Raw genomic sequence first — 14,939 nt, forward strand, 5'->3', positions numbered from 1 at the left:
GCCTGCATGTCTCTGTTCAGAGGAGAAGGCGCCCGACTGTGGCTCCTATCCCAGGGATGTGCATGTGGTCCTCACACGCGCACGAACACCTACTGTGTGCCTGCCCTCCTGGGCACGAGGGGCTCACACTGCACTGGGGAGGCCCAGAGTGACAGCCCAGCAAAGACGCAGCCACGGCAGGTGTTTGGCTGGGAGCCTCCAGGAAGGCTTCCTGGAGGAGGAGGCCTGGGCAGGTCACCTCTGTGAGGATGAAGACAAGCAACACCTCAGGAGGCTGCTCTCGGTTTATTCAGGACTCCCACAGCCAGGTCCCCGGCCCCGACCTATTTTTCTCTGGTCCCAGCAGATGCTGGTCTCTGGAAGGGGCAGCTCGGGACATCTTGAATGGCTCAACATCCCCACGAGGCAGCCACGATCGCTCCTGCTGTACAGATGAGAATCTGGGGCCCCACAGGCCAAGGTCGGCCTTTCACAACCATCTACCCTGTGGCTCCACGACCCTGGGCTAATCCGCGGGCTCTTGCCCGCACACTTTGCTCCCCTCTGTGGGCACAGTGGGCTCTCACTCTGCCCGTTACGGGGTGCTCGAGAGCTGGGGCACAGGACTGGTGCTGCGGTGCTGGGCATGGCGAGGCCCCTCTGAAGCCCCAGCACCTCTCGGGATGAGCCCACAGACGCACCTACATGCACCTCGGGGCGTCCCCCAGGAGCCCTGAGTTGAGGAGTTCTGGTGTGACAAGTGCCGGTGGCTGTGGGTGAGGCCCAGCCCCGGGGACCTGTCAGGCAGCAACGCTGCGGGGGCAAGACAGGGCCAGTGCGAGGGAGGGGCTCCGGCGTCCAGCCCCCAGAGGCCGCAGGCGCGGTGTGCACGGAGCTCTGCGTGGGGCCGCTCTCAGTTCTGCGCCTTTCGCCTCTGCCAGACCTCAGTTTCTCATCTGTGACATGGGGGTGGGGCAGCGCAGGTCCCTGTGGAGTCAGGGGGGCCGGGGCCTGGGAGGCCTCTGGTGGCCCCGTCACGCGTGCTGGCCGTGCGTGGGGGCCATCCCCTTCCACACGTGGCGCTGGCAGTGCTCCAGCGCCCTGCACATCTCCGCCAGCTCCTGGCTCTTGCACCAGAAGCTGGGGCCCAAGGCGCACTGGTCGGTGCCCAGCAGCGTGGGCCTGGGGGGGTGGCAGGCGCCCACCTTCTTGCACAGGGCGTCGGGGTCCATCATCTCCCTGAGGCTGGCGATGAGCACGGGCTCGTAGTCGGCGACGAAGCGGTTGCACTGGATGGTGTAGGGCAGCGGCAGGACGCTGCAGCCGCCCTTGAAGGCCATCAGGATGTCGTGCTTGGTGCTCTTGCGGTCCAGGTTGCGGGTGGACACCCCCAACAGCCTCTTGCACCCATTGCAGAAGCTACCCTGGGCCTCCGCGTCCAGCAGGGGGTCTGGCGTGGTGGCCGGGGTCCGGTGTCTGGCGTGGGCCCCGTGCACAGACCGGGCCCGCCTCCGGCTGCCGCACAGCTTGACGGCCGTGCACACCTGCTCTGGGGAGACTCTGGTCACGAACTCCACCAAGGAGGGGCTGTATCTGTCCACCAGGGTGACGCACTGGTGCGCGATCTGGATGGGCATGGCATTGCAGACGCGCTCCAGGGCATGGCTGATCATGGTCTCCGTGCTGTTGGTGTCCAGCCACTGCTCCAGCTGCTGCACCACCTCCAGACACACCTCGCAGGTCAGGCCAGCCTGCATCTGGACCTCGCCCCTCCTCCTTGGGGACGCCAGCTCCAGCGAAGGGACCCCGTTCTCAGCAGACACGTGAGCCAGATGGGCGGGGGCTTCCGGCTCATCACAGAAGGCCGCCTTGGCACAGACCTCCTCCGGGGCCGCCAGCCTCAGCATCTGCTCAGTGGGGGCAAAAAGGCGGTGGACGTAGTTCTTGCAGAGCAGATCCAGGCCGGGTCCCAGGGACTCACACTGCTCCTGTGTCGTGGCTTCTGCCAGGCGGGGCAGGTTGGAATCCAGAGCGGCCTGGAGCCGGGTGACCAGCTGCACACAGTCCTGGCACACGGCACCCTCAGGAGCCTGTGGAGGCTGGAAGCTGACAGGCCCGGGGGCCATGAAGGGGGCCATGGCTTCGGCCGTGTCCTCCTGGGGGAGCCCCTGGGTGGCCGGGGGCCTCTGCAGCGGCTGGCAGAGGGTGAGTGCCACGCACACTGGGGCGGGGCCGCTGCCCGGGGCCCCGCCGAGCAGGCTCAGGACGGCCGAGGGGTGGGCGGCCACCATCCCCTGGCATCTGATGGAAGACTCCTGGCTGGGCAGCCATGCGCAGGTCTTCATCAGCAGAGTCAGGGTGTCGGTCTCTGTGGCCTCGGGGTTCAGCCCATTGCTGGCGGCGGCCGCCACATCCAGACACACGCTGCAGGGCAGGGACTTGGCGGTGGGCTTGCTCCAGACGGCGCCGCGGCAGTGCTCCAGGGCCCCGCACGCGCTGGCCGCCCGCAGGTCCTGGCACCACTCCGCGGAGCCCCTGGCGCACTCCCGGGGGCCCGAGATGGGGCCGGCCAGGGCGGCCCCCAGGAGGCTGGGCAGGAGAAGCAGGGCGCGGAGCATGCTGGCCGGGACTCGTGGCTCCAGTGCGCCCGGCCGCCGGGCGCTGCTATAAACCCCACGGGGCGGCAGGCGCCCCGCCCCGGCCAGCCCCCGCCTGACTCAGCCCGGTTTGCCAGGCCAGGCTGGTGTGGGGCGCTCGGCCCTTCTGCTGGTTCCCAGGCCCCTCCTGCCCCCTCCCGGCCCCGTGAGCTCCAGCGCCTTCCGTGTCCCCTTCCCTGGGGTCCTCCCGGCTCCTGTCCTGTCCTGACTTGTGTGTGGGGCTGGTGCCCCGGGGGCGTGAACTTCCTGCATGGTTCCCACCCCGCCCTCCTGCATAAAGGCATTCCTTCCATTGTTTTTCCCTTTTTTGCTAGAAGATTAAGCGACTTTAATGACTAATGACTTTAATGACTGGCGAGCCCGGCTGTCCTGCCTGGGGCTGGTCTTGCTGAGCCTCCCGGCTTCATCTGGGAAGGAGGGGAGCCCGCGGGCCCCAGGAAGGCCAGGCATGGAGGGGCCGCCGGCGAGGCGAGGCAGGACAGGACGGTGTCCCGTCAGTGAGAGCCGGCCCCGGCGGGCAGCACGCGCAGGCGGGAGGGCGTGCGCCCGGCCGCACCTGTTTATCTTCCTCCTTCATTCTCAGGAGTTCTTGGGCAAGAGACCCAGCGAGGGCAGGTGGATGCACACGGGTGTCCTAGTCGGGGCCTCAATAGAAAATTCCAGACCAGCCTCACCTTTGGCCTGATTTCCACACAGCTCGTGGCGCTGGGCCCTCGGTTGGCGGGGGCCCTGTGTGCCCCCGTGTGTGGGAAGGATGCCCCGGTCTGAGATTGCAACCGCCCGGGCACGGGGCTGGGGCTGGGGACGGGAATGCTCCGTCTGCCTCCTCCCCGGTGTGGGATTCGGGAAGCGAGTCATGGAAGCAGGACGTGCTGAGCAAGTGCGTGACTTCTCAGGAAGTGCTTTTGCCCCAGAGCAGAGGGTGGCTGGCCTCGGGCGGAGGAGGCCTCCTGGACGCGGTGGGCAAAGGTGGGGCTGGGGCCGTGGGTGCCTCTCTCCACGCCTGCGGCACACACCTGGTGCCTGCCCCACCTGTGCGCCTGCCCTTCACCCAGTGCTGGGCCATTGTTATGGGCACCCACGCTCCCGCCGCGAGGAATGTGGGCAGGGGTGGGAGCAGAACACCCTGCCCAGGGTGAGCCAGCCCGGCAGGGCCCTCCCACCAGCCCCCGCCTGTGTGGCCCCCAGACGCGCCTTCCAGAGGCCGCAGACGCCCCTCATCTCTGCGTCTGGCTCACAGTGCCGCTGACTTCAATACTGAATGTGTTTGTTCCTTAAAAGTCTGTGGGAGGTTCTTTGGACTCTCTAATCTTTAACTTTGTACTGCAAGATTTCAGGAACGCAGGGAAAGACGCGTGGGGAGAGGTTGGCTGGGCCGGGGTGCACCCAGGTGGGTGTGCCCCCGCTCTCTCCCCCTGCCCTCATCCAGCCACAGCACTCCCTGCGTGAGCTGCAGGCGCGCAGGCACAGCTCGTCGGCTTGGCTTTCCTCCCGACCCGTGCCGAGCAGTGAAAGCGTGTGCTGCTGCCGGGGCCGCGCGCCCAGACACGCCGGCTGTTCTTCCGAAGCGGGCACCCACTGTGGGTCGCCTTGTGTTGCTGCAGCGCTGGCGCCACACTGCGCCAGGCCCCTGTGTCCGCATGTCCGGTGCCCAGCCCTGCTCCCATCGGATCGTCACTTCGCCGCCATGCCCCTCCAGGGCCACACGCCGCACTCGCAGCCTCTGTCTCCGTGACCCCGGCGGACAGCAGCCATTGCCCCCGGGGTTCTCCATGGGGTCTCGACGAGACTTGCTGTAGTTGTGTGGTGGGGCAGGGCCCGCCCCGTGCCGGCTGCTCAGTGGCCACTGCAGGGGCGCGGGGTGCCGGGCTGGCCTGTGGTCGCCCATCCTATGAAACTTGCTGAAGATCCACCGATTTCCTCTTCTGTAAAGTTACTGTTTCCTCCTTGGAACGGATGAGTAATATCTAGAAAGCCGCTCTGCTGGTGTGTGGCTGTTCCACTCTCGTCACATGTCAGCTGCTCTCAGCGTGCATGAGCCTCTCTGGCCCCAGCTCCCTTAGTCATTTGTTGTCATTCCTCTTCCAAACGCAGTTCTTTCCTTCCTGCCTTCTCTTTTCCATCAGTGTGGATCATGAGGTTTCGTTGCCATTTAATGGGTTGTAATCCACTGCTGTCAACTGCCTTCAGGCTTGAATCGTCCTGGATGCAACGGGCGGCTCTGGGAGCTGACGTGTGTCTCTGAGACGTGTGCTCACCATTCTTGGCGTGCTTCTGGCCCTCCTGGCGTGAGGCTTCCTCTGTGCTCTTGGACTTTCCTTGAGCCTGACAGCAGCCTGTGCGGCGAGGAAAGGGGCATTAGAAACGAAGAACCAGACATTTGATGGGCCCGTTGTTATAGTGGTGTCATTACTGCTAGGTCCTCACCTTACTTTGTATTGATTCAGGTAAAGGTGGTAGGATGTACAATACATAGAGACGTGGAGACGTAGCTGTTCATAGACAGACAGATGAACATGTGTATGTGCACAGACATATGAATGACATGTCCACCTACCCATTCTCCACCCACCCATCCATCCCTGCATCCCTTCACCCACCCATCCTTCCATCTCTCTGTCCATCCATCCTTCCTCCATCCATCATCCACCCATCATCCATCCTTCCTCCATCCATCATCCACCCATCATCCATCCATCCATCCATCCATCCATCCTTCCTCCATCCATCATCCACCCATCATCCATCCTTCCTCCATCCATCATCCACCCATCATCCATCCATCATCCATCCATCCATCCATCCATCCATCCATCCATCCATCCTTCCTCCATCCATCATCCACCCATCATCCATCCATCCATCCATCCTTCCTCCATCCATCATCCACCCATCATCCATCCTTCCTCCATCCATCATCCACCCATCATCCACCCATCATCCATCCATCATCCATCCCCGCATCTGCCCTCCCACTCACCTACCATCTTCATAAAATGATGAGCTCATGCTGGTGTTACTTCCAACACCTTAGAGCACATGTTTTCTCCCTTTCCATATATTTAACTCCTTGCCCAATAGTGAGGAGCCGGGCTCCCAGAAGCCTTAATATATGTCCTCATTTGCTGAACCCTAATATAGTTCCTATTCAAACTCCTCCTACTGTGGAAAGCGAAACCTGCCAAGTAGACTTTTTTATGTGTATAATTTGTCTTCATTCTATTGAGATAAAATTTATATACAGCAAAACACACACCGGTGACTGTGCGATCTCATGGCTTTGGACGAACACGCGCACGTGTGTAAACCACACCCATCAGGGAAGAGCCCCTCGGTCCTTTCCGGTTCTCCTCAGCCAGAGCCTTTCCTGGCTCCCCGCACAGAGTCAGGTCACCTGATTGTCTGGCTTGGGGTGCATGTCAGTAGAATCGAGCCATGTTCTCCCTGTGCCTGCTGCTTTCTCTCGCCCTCTGAGTCCCACTCGCGTGGTCCCGTGGCTGCCTTGTGCCCTCAGCGCTGGCAGTGGCCACCATGCCTGGCCACCAAGCCCACCTGCCCCTGGGTTGGCACGAGCAGCGGCCCAGAGGTCGCTCACTCTCTGCACCTTCCTAGAGACACGGTGCGCGGAGTGTGTCTGCAGGCACCTGGGCCAGACTGCAGGGACACGGGTTTGACGTGCCGAGTAGACGCCCCTGAAGACTTTCCTAATGCGGGGGCACCGGGTCGACCCCCCAGCATTGCTCCACAGTTCTCTGATTTCAGCCCCACAGAACATGCAGGGAACGGGACACCACCCACCGCTGAACAAACGGCAGCTTTTGCTGTGCTTTTTATTATAAACTCCATTTGCTTAAAAAGTTAGCTGGAAGTTATTTACTTTTCTTCCAAGGAGAGACAAGGCTGGTCATGGAGGCTAAGTGGGCCGGGGCCCGCACCTGGCTGGGGCGGCGTGGGGGGGGGGGCAGGAGCGTGCTCCCTGCGTCCAAGGAGGGGGCGTCTCAGCAGGCCCCGGCTGATGGAGGAGAGGGGGCGCTCGCCAGCCTGGGTGCCGGGAAACTTGACCCCTGAACTCTGGTTTCTGTGCGTCCCTGGCAGCGACGCCCCTGCTCTCTCCCAGGCCTCTCTGCGGCACCCCCGGGCCCAGCGCGAAACCGCGTCATTCACATCACACGTGTGTGCAGCCCCCCGGGAGCTGCTCCGTGCGAGAGTGGCCAGGAACAGGTGTTCCCCACCCGGGAAGAGGGAATCCGGCCCCCACGCTGGTTGTGTGCAGGGAGCGCTGGCGCTGAAGCAGGAGGGGAGGCCCTGCCAGCCTCCTCTGGGGCGATGATGGGTCAGAGCTCGGTGGGTGTGTGGGCCCAGGGAGAGGCGTGGCTGGGGCAGAGCGCTGAGGGGGTGCCTGCCTGCTGCCGGGAAGCCCGAGCCCCCTCCCTGGAGTCGTCGGCTGCTTCGTGGCCTGTGCGAGGCCTGGGGAGAGTGGGTGCCCGGGCCGGGTCAGCCCCGTGCCCCCTGCAGAGGCCCCGGGAAGCAGGCCGGGCCTCACCCTCAGGCTGAGCAGTGGAGGCTGAGGATGGGGGAGCGCGGCCAGGGCCAGGGCGAGGCTGGCACACCTGAGCCGACAGGCGTGGGCGCGGGCGAGCCGGCCGAGATTCCCGGACAGGCCCGCTGAGGGCAATGTGGGCGCCTCTTGCGAACCAATCTCGGGGGGTTGGCCTGATTGCCAAGGCCCAGAGAAAAGCCGGACCAGCGAGCTGGCCGCGCCCCGTTCCAGGGTCCACCCTCCTTCCACGGAGGCTGAACTCCCGCCCGCCTCGTGCTGCGGCAGGCGCTCCCCTGGGGCGGAGGGGTGTTTGCGGGGTCTGGCCATTTCTCACATGAGCAGGGTGTGGGGTGTGGCCTGGAGCCCTCCCCGCCGGGCTCCTCAGATCCCCTAGCCCCCCTTTCACAGCAACTATGGAGTAAGACGCCGCACCCCAGACGGCCAGTGCTCGGCCCAGCGGGGTTACCCAGCTTGCGGAAGGTGCCATGAATGGGGTGCACCCACTTCCTGGGGTGGCGTAACCAGCAAACACAGGCGTCTGCTCTCTCACAGTCTGGAGGGCTGCGGAAGTCCTGCTCAGGGGGACCGGTCCCCTGAGCTTCAGAGGTGGCCGCCCTTGGCTGGTGCGCCCAGCGCTGCCTCCCCGTGGCCTCTGCATGTGTCTGTCCGGATCTGCCTTGGCTTCTGCCTCGGCTTCCACGGCCCTCGCCCGGCCGCCTCACCCTCGCTGGCGAGAAGAGAAGGCCGCGTCCACATGGCCTGGGCTGAGCGGGTCAGCGCATCTCTGGGGCACAGCTCATCCCTCCCACAGCAGGTGGCGCGGGCCTCGGCCCCTTGGGGCAGCCTCTGGGGCGGGGAAGCACCGAGGTGCTCCTCTTAGCACACAGCACGTCCCCCAGGTGTGGGACTTGGTGTCCTGGACTGGCCTGAGGGGGGCCAAGGAGAGGCAGAGCTGAGATCCTGGGTGACTGCCCCCTAAAGCCCCGGGGGCACAGAATCCTCCAGCCGCGTGGCCCGTCCCAGGCACTAGGGAGCGCTCCTTGGCCAGCGAGGGTGCGTGGGCCAGTGTGGACCATGACACCAAGACGCTTAGGCGGCCAGAGGCAGGCCTTGGGCCCCTGGCATGTCCCGGAGCCCACAACCTTCTGTCGAGGGCACAGGTGGTCCCCGGTCACCCCTGCCCGAGTCCCGCCCACCCCACCCTCTGCGAGCGGGCTCGGGACTTTCCTGCGGGCACCCCCAGGGCTGGGCGTGCCGTCTCTCTGCATGAGGCAACGGGACCAGCCCCTGGCCGGCCGCCCGGAGGTGTCCTGGCCGGCAGCTGTGAGAGTGCGCGGGCCAGCGGCCGCCTGTGCCCCCGCGTGGCTGGGTCCCCCCGGTGCTAGAAGAGGGGAGTGAGAGCCCGCAAACGGCAAACTCGTCTGTGTGGCTTCGACCTGCAGCGTGCAGTCTGCGTTGCGCCCCACGTGACCGCTGGACGCGGCACTTGGGAGTTAAGGGAAGAGGTAGAGCCCCCCACGCTCCTGGGGCCAGCGGGAGGCGGCGACGCTGGACCGCACGTACAGGGGAGAGCAGGCGCTGCGAGATGGGGAGGGTGATGGGGGAGGCGGCTCAGGTTTTGGGGGGTCAGGAAGGCTTTAGTGAGCCAACAGTATTTGGGTGACGCCTTCAGGGAAGGGGTGGGTGGCAGCCGGGTGGGGGCGGGGCAGTGCTCCCGCAGAGGCCCTGTGCCAGGGAGGGAGTGAAGAGCCAGGGACCCGCGTGAGGGGGCAGCGCGGGGCCGGCGGCTTCCACACCTGTTGGAAGGTGGAGCCACCAGACGTGTCCCCGGCTAGAATGTGGGCGGGTGGTGGAGGGTGGCGCTGGGGCACACCGAAACTTTGACCTGCACCCAGGAGGACGGGCGGGCAGGCACACCCACCTGCTCTTGTGACATGCAGGTGAGAGGCAGGTGCCTGCCCCAGGGAACAGCTTTGATGGAGGCGGCTCTGGGGCCGGGCCATGGCGTGGGCGGAGACAGGGAGGGCGGGGAGCAGGCGCAGCTGGGGTTCGGCTGGATCGGATGGAGGTGCAGGGCAGGGTGCCCCCCTGGCCCCCAGAGGGGCTTCGGGGCCTCATGGCACCGGGGCCCCAGCGCCCGGGACGGGCCACACGCAGGTTTGCCCTCGTGCCCACCATGTGGGGCGCAGCAGCCCCCCGGCTGGCCACTCACCCCTTCCCTGGAAAGAGCTCAGGGCCCTGCCGCAGGCCACACCCCGCCTCTCAGGTGAGAGGCCGGGGAAGGGCGGGCCCCATGCGGGGGGGGGGGGGGCACGGCAGCCCTGGAGCCTGCCCTGCTACCTGCTGCTCATCCCGTCCTGTGGCTGATTCCCGGGGGGTCACAGTTCACAAATGACCCTCCTGCGGTACCAGGGACCTCCAGACTCGGCAGTGGGCGAGCTGCCTCCGGGCGGGGGTGGGAGGGGCTCAGGACAGGAGCCGCCCGGGGTTGGCTGCCAGGAGGCGGCGGCGCCCCGTCAAAGGTGGGGTCACATGTCACGTGGGCAGCCCAGACCATCCAGGCTGGGGAGACAATGGAACTGCTCCCCGCCTCCTGGCTTTGGGGGGGGTGACACCGGGCATAGTGACAGAGTGTGAGAGTGAGACATTGCAGAGACAGCAGAGGCGGCTCCCCCCCTCTCCTCCTGCTCCCCTCCTCCCTCTCCCCCCTCCCCTCCCCTCCACGCTGGCCCAGTGTGCATCCCGCAGGCTGACCCGGACGCACCCCTGCCTGCCCTGGGCTGGGTGCCCGCTGGCCGCGCCTCTGCCTCCTGCGGTGACGTGTGGCGAGCATTAGGGGCATGGACTCCTCACCTGCGCATTTCCTCCTGCCCGTCCTCCAGGTCCTTGAGCCTCCTGGAGCTCCGGGGCGGGCTCCCCGAGGGGCCCTGAGCCTCCGGGCCCCTTCCTCGTGGGCCCTCAGCTTCCCCGGCACCGGGGGTCCCGTGGAGTCCCCTGGCCCCCACCAGGGAGGCTGATGAGAAGGCACGGGGCCAGGCGGGAGGGGCTGGGCCTGCGGAAACATCTGGGAACCCTGGATCCTTGAGGCCAGTGAGCCACTAACTTTGCTCTCCTCCTCACCCCTCGCTGGCCCGGGGGGGGGGGGGGCAGAGGGCCCCCGCAGCTGCTCTGCTCACCGTCAGGCCCCTGACAGTGGCGGCCCCTCCGGCTGCCTGAGGCTCAGTCTCCCCGTCTGTGTCTGTGTTGGGGTGGGTGGGAGGGTCCTTCTGACTTTCCGGCCCAGAGCCTTGCGGGTGCCCCAGGCTGTGGGGGTGTTGCAGACAGCAGGGGCCCTCCCCAGCGCTGGGGTCAGTGCCTGGTCCACCCCGCCCTGTCTCTGGACCCCGGGGTGCCCCCAGAGCTGGCCTGTGGAGACTCAGGTGACCCGACGTGCGCGACGTGCGCGAGAGTGCCGGCTGCCTTGCCTGCACACGGGCCACACCCAGCCCCCTGCCCGTTACACGGTCTGGAGGCCCGCACCCCTGGAGGCCCGCACCCCCAAAGCACTCGCCACAGCTGTGAGCTTTTTGCTCTCCCACCTGAGCCCAGGCCTGGAGGGGGTGGGGGTTGCTGGGTTGAGGCCAGCATGGGGGGAGGGGAGGGAGCTCGTGGCCACTGAGGAAGCAGCGAGCGAGGGAGGGAGAGCGAGGGAGGGAGAGAGTGAGCAGCGAGCCAGCGAGAGTGAGGAGAGTGAGCAGGGAGTGTCGTGATGTGAGGTGTGAGTGTGCGGCTGAGTGAGCGAGTGAGCAGTGACATCACCGGGCCCAGCTCCAGGTCTGGGCAGGAAGGGCCCCCCTGACAAGCCAGCTGGGCCTCAGGATCCCCTCTGGAGAAGGAGTCGCTTCAGGGCCCCACCCCCGCCTTTGGCAGATGCCCACAGGGTGCCCCTGGGCACTGCCCAGCCCAGAGCGGGCTCCCAGCGCCTCTGACCCCGAGAGCGTGGCCCTGAGGGTGGGGAGCAGGGGCTCTGGGGGGGTGGGGGCAGGCCTGGAGGGAGCACCCAGGGCCAAGGAGCCCGGATGGTCCCCAGACTCTGGCCGCGTCGCCGGGCAGTGGGGGCCACAAAAGGGCTGGGGCTGGCGCCCGCCAGGGTAGCCTTTAGGCCTTGGGCCCCGGTGGCAGGACCACAGGGAGTGAGAGGATGGGGCGGTGGGGTAGTCGGGAGGGCAGGGCGGGGGCCGAAGCCAGGGGAGGGGCAGGCCGGGCAGACGGGCAGCAGCAGCTGCTCCCTCCGGGCTGCGGGTGGATGGGCGTCCCCACTGGCTTCTCTTGGGGGGAAGCCCCCTCGAGGCCACGGCTCGGGGCCCCTCTCGAGGGCAGTCGTGGTGGCTCAGCAGGCAGCCCCGCGGGACTCTGGAACCCCAGCCCCTGGTGTGGGCAGCGCGCAGCTCTCGCGTCAAGCACTTAAGCGCGTTTGCTCTCTTTGCTCTCCCCTCAGTTTCCTAGAAAACCGCGCAATAAAAACCAACACGCAGGAGAGGCCTCTCCAAGTCCTCCACCCCGCGGCCTCTGTCATCGACCTGCCGTGCTGTGTGGCTGCGGCCGCTGCCTCCGAGCGGTTTCGGGGGGCTGATGGGCAAGTGGGGCTCACGCGCCTGCCCACGCAAGGCGGTGGGCCTGTCATCCGGCCCCTGGGGCCCGTGTGCCCTGTTTTACGCACTCCGCAGAGAAGAGGGGGGCCGCGGAGCACCCCAGGCGTGGCTGGGGAAGGGTGCTGGGCAGGGGCCCAGGAGCAAGAGGGAGCGAGGCCCGGGGGCCCAGCAGGCCCTGGCGGGAAGGGCTGTGCCAACGTGCAAACAGCGGGGCTGAGTCCCCACTTTCGTGTCCGAGAGCGTCCTCCACTCCGGCCTCCTTCGCGCTCATCTTCTCTCTTTCAATGGGGGAATCCGCGGCGTGAGCGAGGCACCAGCTGAGCGCTGCCTCCCCGGCCCTTCTCCAATCTCGTTGGTTTATTTGCGCATGTGCAGACAAGGGCACACCTGTGTGTGCACGTGTGCGTGCGTGTGCAGATGCATCGGTGCATGCATGCCTTCGCATGTGTCTGTATGTGTATGTGCATGTGTGTGCGTGTTGGAAGGGCATCCCCTCCCCGAGTGTCAGGATCCAGTTGGCTGCTTCCCCCAGGGGATCAAAGTCAGTGCCGCAGGGTGTTTGTCGAATGACTGAGTGAGTGATGAGGGCTCAGGTCACATGGCCTGGCCTTCCTGTGGGCCCAGACTCCTCTGGGCTTCTGACCAGATACCCGCACCCCTGTTTTCACTCATTCCCACTGCCTCCAGGCCCCCGAGGCTGACTGCAGCCCTGCTGTCCAGGTGAAATCTGCTCCCGGGACCAAGAAGCAACAGGGACTTTCTTTCAATAACAGATTGAAGTTCTGTTCCATTCACACCCCCTCCATCAGCAGAACCTCCCAGGGGAGGAAGCTTGGCTCTCCCAGCAGCGATGGGCCAGCGCCTGGCCAGGCCTCCCCAGAGTCCCGGCGCCTGGGACTCTGCCCCAGTCGGCCCCGAGAATGGCTGCAGCGTCGGCACACGGATCTGCTTATTGGCTACACTCCAAGTTGCACAGAAAAATCATGGAAATAGGTTTGCCTAAATCCCCTCCTTTGCCTGCGCGGGAGAGGCCAGGCTGCGTTCAGCTCGCCTCCCCCGGCCCCGGGCCGCCCACTGCGGGGAGACCGGCACTCACAGCAGCTCCCACTAGACTCTCATGTCGGTGACGCACCAGCCCGGTTTTGAGAACATGCGCTGCCTCATGGGGCTCTGCCCCCCACCCACCCCGCGCTTGGCCACCTCTGCCCCCACCCACCCCGCGCTTGGCCACCTACCGCTCTGCGTCTCTTTCTCTCAATTAAGCCCCCCAGCTCAGCATCGAGGGTGTCTGGCAGTTTCTCTCTGTGCCTTAAGTAGGGGTCACCCCGAGCGGGATTACCGCCGGGCTTGCGGTGGTTCTATTAGAATTCCTCTCTGCAGACCTCAGGCGCAGCCCGTTTCTGTCCGGGACACGGAACAGGGAGAAGGAAGCCCAGGGGGAGCAGTCCGCACGTCAGCAGGTGGCGGCTTCCCTCCGGCGAAGGCCAGCCTGGCGGCAGGAGGGGCGGAACCACCCAGACCTGCCAGTACTAGGGCTCCGGCTGGGGGAGCCCCGGGAGTTTAGCCGGTCCCAGCACAGAGTGTGGCAGTTGACCGGTAATGTCTGCCTGGACTCGGGCGGGCTCAGGGTCTGCGTGTCTTTGTGTCTCTGGCCAAGGCCTCTGGCCCGACCAGCCCGGGTGCTGTCACCAAGGGTGCGTCAGCCCCCCCAGCTCACCCAGGCCACAGTGCTCGCCCCAGCTGTGCCGTCTCTGAAACTGTCCCACAACGGGCACAGGCGGGGTCTGCAGCCAGCCCGGGGGGTCCTAACCAGGCTGCCGGGTGGGTCCCGCCTCAGGCTGGATGGAGGAGCGGAGGTCCTCACATGCCCTGCCTTCCCCACGTGCTGGAGAGGCCCCCTCCTGCATGGCCCCCGGCCCCATCCTGGTGCAGATCCTGCCTGCTGCACCTCACCCCAAAGTCCCCGGAGCCCCAGCCTTACACAGCACTTCCCCAGACTTCCCTGCCTTGGCGCCCATGGCCCATGACCCCAGGACAGGAGCAGCAGCTTTGTTTACAGACGGGGAAGCCTAGGCTGAGTGTGGTGTGGGGCCCATGGGTGTCTGAGCCAATGAAGGCCCCCGCGCCAGCCGGCCCCTGATGGCACAGACGGCGCCCGCTGTGCAGGAGTTGGGCCTGTCTGAGCCCCGTGGGGCCGCCGGCCGCGGGCTCCTGCCCCGCTCATGCGTTTTCATTCATTCAGGAATCCTTTACTGAGGCTCCCACACACCTGCAGCGCCGCGGGCCGGGGCACCCTCACAGACAGACATTCGCGCTGGGGAGGTGGACGGACGCTGATCAGATGACCACGCAGAGGGACAAGATGGCCCAGGCCCGGCCCTGCTGGGGCGGGGGGTCTGCCTGCGTCCCCTCCTTTGCTCTCTGACATTCTCGCCAGTGCTCTGGCCGCGGAGAGCCAGGCGGCTGGTCACGTGCTCTGCGCTCCCCCCACCCCACTTTCCAAGCGCTCCGTCTGCTCCGCCACTGGCTGCGTGATTGCTGGTCCTTCTTGTCATAGTCACCTGCCCGGCTTTCTGGGGGCTTCAGGCGCCCACACTTCCAGGCACGGCTGAGGTGCAGCCTCTCAAAAGTGCGTGCTGTTCTCACGAGGCTGCCTCCCTCCCGGGCCCGGGGCCCCACACGGCGTGTCCTGCCCTCCTGGACCTCTCCAGGGGGAGCTGGTGTTTGCATGTGGGTGTCTTAAATTGTCCCCTGAACCAGCCACAGATCCTGTTACTTCAGCTTCAAAACCCCATTTGCGTGTGAAATCCAAGGCGTGGAATTTGTGAATCAAAATAGTTGCAGGCAATTTGGGTAAACGCACTGCTCTGACGTCCCGGCGGAGTCTGCACCTGTGAAACCCCCTCGACGGAAAGCCCTCGGGACTCGTCCGTCCCCCCGGGAACCGAGCGCTGGAGCAGGGCGGGCGAGCCGTGAGGGGTTTCCAGGGCAGGGACCCTTGTGGGACTGCCAGGGAGGGGGCCCTGGACACTCAGGCGCACACGAGGCCCGGCTGCCAGGGCTCCTGGCAGGTCATCTGTCCGGTCAGGCGCCCTTCAGTCCGTGCCCTGGCTGGTTGCCCATCCCTTGCCC

General features: G+C 65.9%; 2 protein-coding genes across 3 annotated transcripts in view; one reads left to right on the top strand and one right to left on the bottom strand.

Moving 5' to 3' along the window:
• The window catches only part of SORCS2 (sortilin related VPS10 domain containing receptor 2), a gene marked incomplete at both ends in the record, with an annotated part of 184,482 nt that overhangs the window by 94,712 nt on the left and 74,831 nt on the right, over positions 1-14,939 (top strand). The window lies entirely within an intron of this gene.
• PSAPL1 (prosaposin like 1) lies at positions 1,014-2,597 on the bottom strand (the record flags this gene model as incomplete). Its single annotated transcript, XM_084233872.1, has 1 exon — positions 1,014-2,597. One exon carries the CDS (start codon positions 2,595-2,597, stop codon positions 1,014-1,016), a length of 1,584 nt encoding a protein of 527 aa, XP_084089998.1.

This window comes from Talpa europaea (genome assembly GCF_964194135.1).
Source record: "Talpa europaea genome assembly, chromosome: 5".
Lineage (NCBI taxonomy): Eukaryota > Metazoa > Chordata > Mammalia > Eulipotyphla > Talpidae > Talpa > Talpa europaea.